This window comes from Ranitomeya variabilis, chromosome 7 (assembly GCF_051348905.1).
Source record: "Ranitomeya variabilis isolate aRanVar5 chromosome 7, aRanVar5.hap1, whole genome shotgun sequence".
NCBI classification, from domain to species: domain Eukaryota; kingdom Metazoa; phylum Chordata; class Amphibia; order Anura; family Dendrobatidae; genus Ranitomeya; species Ranitomeya variabilis.
In genome coordinates this window covers 182,238,002-182,245,056 of record NC_135238.1, presented here as the reverse complement: position 1 = coordinate 182,245,056, position 7,055 = coordinate 182,238,002, and the positions used below count along the sequence as shown (strand labels likewise).

General features: G+C 45.3%; 1 protein-coding gene across 1 annotated transcript; it reads left to right on the top strand.

Moving 5' to 3' along the window:
• Window positions 1–999: 999 nt before the first annotated feature.
• On the top strand, window positions 1,000–5,569 carry LOC143786273 (uncharacterized). Its single transcript, XM_077275549.1, has 6 exons — window positions 1,000–1,506; window positions 2,356–2,416; window positions 2,499–2,585; window positions 2,751–2,946; window positions 3,094–3,253; window positions 4,522–5,569. The coding sequence occupies exons 2-6, from the start codon at window positions 2,369–2,371 to the stop codon at window positions 5,567–5,569; spliced, it is 1,539 nt and encodes a 512-aa protein (XP_077131664.1). The 5' UTR covers window positions 1,000–1,506; window positions 2,356–2,368.
• The last annotated feature ends 1,486 nt before the right edge of the window (window positions 5,570–7,055 follow it).

Below are 7,055 nucleotides of genomic sequence, written 5' to 3'. Positions count from 1 at the left end.
CAAAAAAACACGGATCGGCGGAAAAAAAATGGATCCAGCGGAAAAACAAACAGATTGGCGGGAAAAAAAACGGATTCGGCAAAAAAAACCCGGATCTGCGGAAAAAAAACGAATCCGGCGGAAAAAAAACCGGATCCGGCGGAAAAACGGATCGGCGGAAAAATACGGATCCGGCGGAAAAACGGATCGGCGGAAAAATACGGATCCGGCGAAAAAAAACGGATCTGGCGTAAAAAAACCGGATCCGGTGCAAAAACAAACCGACTGGCGAAAAAACGACGGATTAGGCAAAAAAAAAACGGATCGGCGGAAAAAAACGGACCCGGTGGAAAAAACGGATCCGGCAGAAAGATAAAACCAATCCGGCGGAAAAAATAAAAGGATCCGGCCAACAAAAAATGGATCCTGCGTCTAGAGACTACAGCCGTCGGCCTTACCATTGCACCACAAGGTCAAGTGATCCCAGGTACTAATTTTTGCTAATTTTACTAATTTTACTAATTTCCTGTATCAGAGTCAAGTATCAGACTCCGGTATCAGAGTATTTCTGAGGTTTGACTTTCATTTGTGACTTTGATATGTGAAAGTCAGGTATCAGAATCAAGTATCAGACTCCGGTGTCAGAGTATTTCTGAGGTTATTTCTGATGTTACTGTGATTTGTGACCATGTTGCAGCGGTATACTGACTTATGTTACTGACTTTATGGCAGGTTCATCCTGCAGACACTAGATGGCGCTGTGGCTCCCGATGACGTCACGGCTCCTTGCAGCCTCTAGTCAGTAATAGCAGCACTAGACAATCGCCGGGCGCGGTGGCGTGCGCCTGTAATCCTAGTTACCAGGGAGGCTGAGTGCTGGAGCGTTCGAGTCCAGGTGTTCTGGGCTGCCCTGTGCTATGCCGATTGGGGTGTCAACATCAGGTCGGTATTTGTGACCCTGGGGGACCTCAGAACTAACCAGTGGTCCTGAAGTGGGAGGAGGCCGGACGCGGCCTAAGGCTACGTTCACATTAGCGTCATGCGACGCAGCGTCGTCGACGCACGACAACGCATGCGTCATGCGCCCCTATCTTTTTCATTGGGGACGCATGCGTTGCGTTGTTGTGCGTTTTCGGTAAAACGCACGACGCATGCGTCGTTTCACCGCACCTGGGTGGCGTCGAAGACGCTACATGTAGCATTTTTCTTGCGTTCAAAAAACGCGCGCGTCGCACTTGCGTCGCTCGTGCGTCGTCAATGCGTTACAATTTCCCATTGAAACCTATTGACGACGCACTTGCGTCGCGGGTGTGCGTCGTGCGTGCGTTGTGCGACGCATGCGTCGTTAGCTAAAATGAAACAAAAAAGTGTCTAGACAATGTCTAGACGGTGCAAACAGTGAGAAAAACATCCCCCATATATAAAGAAAATTTTGGATTGTTTGTCACTTCTGCTGCAGCATCTTGAGGCAAGACACCACAGGCACATCTCCAGAAGACGACTTCTATTCATCCGCTGTCCAGAGATGTAAGTATAGAATGATTCTGTGCATTTTCTCCATGTTTTTTAAAAAATTTTTTGCAAGTTGTGTTTTATATTCTGCACTGTGGTTAGGATATTGTGGTATTTTTGGTCTGGTTCTGATGTATGGCGTTGTATACGATGGCGTTTCATGGTCTGCGGCCTTGATTATTGTTCTTTCCAGGGTAGATTTTTCGTTTCCATTTATTGGTTTGGTGGTGTTTTTTGTATTAAGTTGTGATGTTTTATTCTTGCGTTATATGATGGCGTTTAATAGTCTCCGGCCCTGTCGGTTTTATTGTAAAGTATGGTAGTATAGAATGATTCTGAGCCCTTTTATTACATTTATTAATTTTTTATTGCAAGTTGTGTATTATGTTCAGCACTGTGGTTGTGTAAAGACATCGTTGTATGTTTATGGTTGTGAGGTATGGCGTGTATTGGCCCTTTTATTGTCTCCGGCCCTGTCGGTTTTATTGTAAAGTTTGTTTTGTTATTAATGTTTCTGCCCTTAATTTTTCGGGGTTGTTAAATTTTAACTTTCAGAAAAATATTGTTTTTTTTGTGTTGCTCCGTGCATACTGTACTTTAAAAAAAAAAAAAAAAACTTGGGATTACTACATTGGGTCTGTTGTAGATTAGTCTTCTTATCTTTAGGCTTTTGTACTCTGGCATTGGGTTGTCTCTGCCATTGTTTCTTTAATTTAATCAATGTGGCAGTGTTGTTTGCTCAGCGTTAGTTCAGTTGGAGTGCAATGTTCTTTGTGGTTTAAATGACTTTTTTTTTTTTTTTTTATTTATTGCTGGATTGTGCATAGGAGCATAGTATCAATGTTATTTTGTTCTTTATTTCAGAATTGCATTAGTCATGGCCAGCGGCAGCGAGTCGAGCAACACCCCACCGCTGAGGAGAGCGGTGAGTACATGATCTACTATTGCTTACTATTCGCTGTCATTTGTAGATGGGTCACTCAACTTTTTGGTAAACTATTTTGCAGGCTTCTTCAAGTGAGGAGGAGAACCAGGAGGAAGAGAGGGAGCAGGAGCAGGGACCACGGGGCCAAGCTGTGGTTGCATCACGGAGAGTAAGAATTTTTTTCAAACCTATTAATTTTTTTTGTTTAACTTTTTTTTTTTGGCAGGTATGGGGGGTGGTGGGAGGTTGTGGTGTTCTGTGTAGTAGGTGGCGGTGGAGGAGGTAGGGACAATTTTTAGATCTTTCAAACATTAATATTTACCATTTTTTCTAGGTTTCACAACGGTCCCTGGATGAACCACTGGATATTGACCTGATGGTGGCATCCATTGAAGAACGGGGCCCGTTGTGGGACAGCCGTGACCCCCGGCACGCGGACCAGGGCATATTGCGCCGTCTGTGGATAGAGGTGGCACTATTGCTGTGGGATGGCTTCGACAGCGCTTCACCCAAGGCCAAAGATAGTTTCCGTAAGTATTTACAAAATGCTGCTGTGACCCATCATGCCAGGATTACACAACCGTCTGTGATGTCTTCTATTGGGATTGCACACGGTTGCGTAATCGTTTTCAAAATATTATCTAAAACTTTTTTTTTTTTTTTAAATTTATACACAGTTAAACAATTGAAGACCAGATGGCGCTCCATGAAGGACCGTTTCAAGAGGGGCCTGAAAAAGGAGGGACAGAGTCGTAGTGGTGCTGCCGCTTCAAGGACCTCGGTGTACAAGTACAACCGTATACTGCAGTTCTTGCGACCGGTCCTTGTAAGCAGAGCGTAAGTATAGTACCTATGCACACACCTAGTTTTTATAACATTCCTATTCACATACTACCTTCCAGCCACGTAGTTTATTGCCCAGCCATTTATTTTGGCAAGTACCAAGTATAGAAGGGAAGAAAAAAAGACAAGCTCACCGAGGCGTGAAAAGTAAAAAATACATAATTTTATCCTCTTCAATCATAAGCAGAGGATGAAACATCAGCACAATACAATAGACACTATCTACGCGTTTTAGGTGACAGGGAACATCAGACCTGAAACGCGTACATAGTGTTTTTATTGTATTGTGCTGATGTTTCATCCTCGGCTTCTGATTGAAGTGAATAAAGTATTGTGTTTTTACTTTTCACGCCTCGTTGACCTTGAATTTTTTATTCATTTATGGTCTTCTCACACTTGACACAGCAGCGCCTCCCTTCTGGGATTACTAAAATGTTTGTACCAAGTATAGAAGGGAAGAAAAAAAGACAAGCTCACCGAGGCGTGAAAAGTAAAAAATACATAATTTTATCCTCTTCAATCATAAGCAGAGGATGAAACATCAGCACAATACAATAGACACTATCTACGCGTTTTAGGTGACAGGGAACATCAGACCTGAAACGCGTACATAGTGTTTTTATTGTATTGTGCTGATGTTTCATCCTCGGCTTCTGATTGAAGTGAATAAAGTATTGTGTTTTTACTTTTCACGCCTCGTTGACCTTGAATTTTTTATTCATTTATGGTCTTCTCACACTTGACACAGCAGCGCCTCCCTTCTGGGATTACTAAAATGTTGACCTTGACTTACTAGCCATTTCACTGAAATCCGAAGTATACAGAACACAGTAGATTGGACATGCCCAGCCAATATTTAATAGTGGAGTAGTATAGTGGCTATCCAGGTGTATCCGCGATTTTTTTAGACACAAACAAGTAAAATATAATCGATACGGCATACATTCCACTGCAAAGCAGGTTATGTTCCCATGGTTACTCAGCTCGCAGGACCTGTGATGACGTCGCGGTCACAGGACCGTGACGTCATGGCAGTTCCAACTGAAGCATAATTGTGTGGCGTTGCAAACCACAACCATGGGTGACTATTGTGAATTTAATAAATACATTTTTTTTTTTAATATTGATGGTGCATATGCAGTGTCAATATTAAAAATAGGTTAATATTAATGGCAGCAATGGATATCTGGCGGTAAAGTTAATTAATGACGCATGTTAAATGTGATATTTAGTATACTAAAGGTTTCCTTATGTTTTCACAGAACACACAGCAGCACCCGCGAGACTGTCCGACCCTCTGGAGCGGTACTTTGTGAAGCGCCATCTGAACAGTCGCAGCCATCCCACAGCGAGAGCAGGTCTGCACCACCCCAATCTGGCGAACCGGCAGCCGGTCCATCAGATGTTCCCCTGGCCGAGGCCTCTGTCGCTCCTTCCTTTAGGTCTTCCCGACAGCGTCAACGGGCCTCGGACAGGGAGGTCATGCCCGAATTTTTACATCTGAGCACCGTTTTTCAGAATGGTTTCAAGGCGATGTGCGATAAAATGTCCAATCTCGAACGTCGTCTTGAAATCATCGAAAGGGAGCTCCAGAAGCCGGCCAAACATTTTTTTAACGCCATTTACAAGGGCATGGCTGAACATCTTACGCCGGAACTCCAGATTTCGGTCATGCAGGGCTGCAACAATGTATATGTCAGTGCTCTGCAGCAGGCTCGGGTCATGCAGTCAGCGACAACTATGCCCGCAGTACCATCGCTGGCTGCCATGACTCCGACTCCTGCTGCAGAGCACCACCACAGAGCTCCGCGTGCCGAGGGCCACCGCCACCGCCACCGCCACCACAGAACAGACCCCGAAAGTTCTGAGCATGACAGGCCTTCAAAGGGACACAGACGGGAAGCCGACCCACACCCAGAGGGAGAGAGGAGGAAAAAGAAGAAGAAGATGACGACGACTACAAGCACTCCAACCTTGGCTATGGCTGCTCCAAAAAGTAGCACAAGAAAAAACTCCGGGTCTACCCGGAGCACAACAAGTACCAAGGCTGGGTCTACACAGAGTACACCCAGTACCCAGCCTGGGTCTACCCGGAGCCGGAGTAGCCAGCCAAGGACACTGGTCGTCCCTCCTCCCTCATCTCCTGCTGAGTTAGTGTCGCCAACATCAACTGGCTGGATTGATGGCATCCCGTCTAGTGTCATAGACTATGCTGCTTCCTCCCCCTCGTCCTCCGCCTCGGTCTCCTCAACACCCCCAAAAAGTGTGGGATATCAATCCCCTTTAGTTGCCGATGTGGGTACCCCCTAATAACATTTCCCTTTTTTTTTTGTGTACCCTAAATAAATGTTCCTTTTTTTTAAAAAAAACCCATTGTTTTTATTGTCTCAAAGTTTGCACCAAATCACACCTTGCGCCGTATACACAAATCTTGTCTTTGTAACACCTGATGTGCAATGTCTGACAATATTTATCCAAATTTTTTTTTCATTGTTTATAGGGCTGTCGCTCATTGTACTCTGATGTTACAAATACAAACAGCATTGCTCAATATGTCAAGTTTACAATGTACCATCAGACAACGATTTCAGTATAGATAAATTTTTTTTTTGTGTGTAACCAACGTTATCTTTTCTGAAATCGTAAAAACAATTGAGCCCCTGCTGTGACTTTTTTGGTGTCAGCGAATGATTTTGAATGTTTAAAATAAAGATCCATGTGTACGCCGCCCCCCCACCCCCTGTGCGCCCCCCCACCCCCTGTGCGCCCCCCACCCCCTGTGCGCCCCCCCCCCGCTGGTGAGAAAATACTTATCGCTGCTTCCTGGTCTGGCCGCGGCTTCTCCTGCATGCGGTCACGTGGGGCGAATCATTTACAGTCATGAATATGTGGCTCCACCTCCCATAGGGGCGGAGCCGACTATTCATGATTGTAAATGATCGGCCCCACGTAACCGCATACAGTAGGAGGCGCGGCCAGACCAGGAAGGAGCGAGGGAAGCGGGTAAGTATTTTCTCACCAGCGGGGGGGCGCACAGGGGGTGGGGGGGGCGGCTGACACATAGATCTTTATTTGTAACACTATTCTTCATATTTTCTCTACAGCTAACGCTGCTGCAGGGAAGATATGAATACCGGCTTCAGCACCATGTGGGGGGGACAGCGCTTACTGTAGCGCTGTCTCCTGCACGCACACGGACCCCAGACGGAGAATGTCCGTGTGAGGCCCGTGTTTTACGCGGACCCATTGACTCTATTGGGTCCGTGTAAAACGTGCGCTCCCACGAACACTGACATGTCTCCGTGTTTCGAAAACGGAGACACGGTCTGCAAAAAATCAATGACATCTGAACAGATGCATTGATTTTTATGGGTCTACGTGTGTCAGTGTCTCCGGGACGTGAGGAAACTGTCACCTCACGTACCGGAATCACTGACGTGTGAAACCGACCTTAAGAATATTGGTCAGGTGAGGTGGAAGCAATGTTCACAGTGTCGCCACTATTTGACTCTGGACGTATTCTAGCATCCTGAGTACAATAGTGTTCACTCTGTACAGTTTTGCAAACATGATCGTCTCCCTCCTTGTCAAGCCAGGTTCCATATGCACATAGTCTGCAGGATTAAAAATGGTTGACAAGGTGGGAGCCGATTATGTTATACGCCAAAACTGTGGAACAGACAAATTTTTGGGGACACACATTACTTTCAATAAAATTGGATTTCACAACTATGGAAAAACGTATGGGAGATTTGTTTTTGGAAAATGGAAAGGCACAAGAACTTTATTTAAAAAC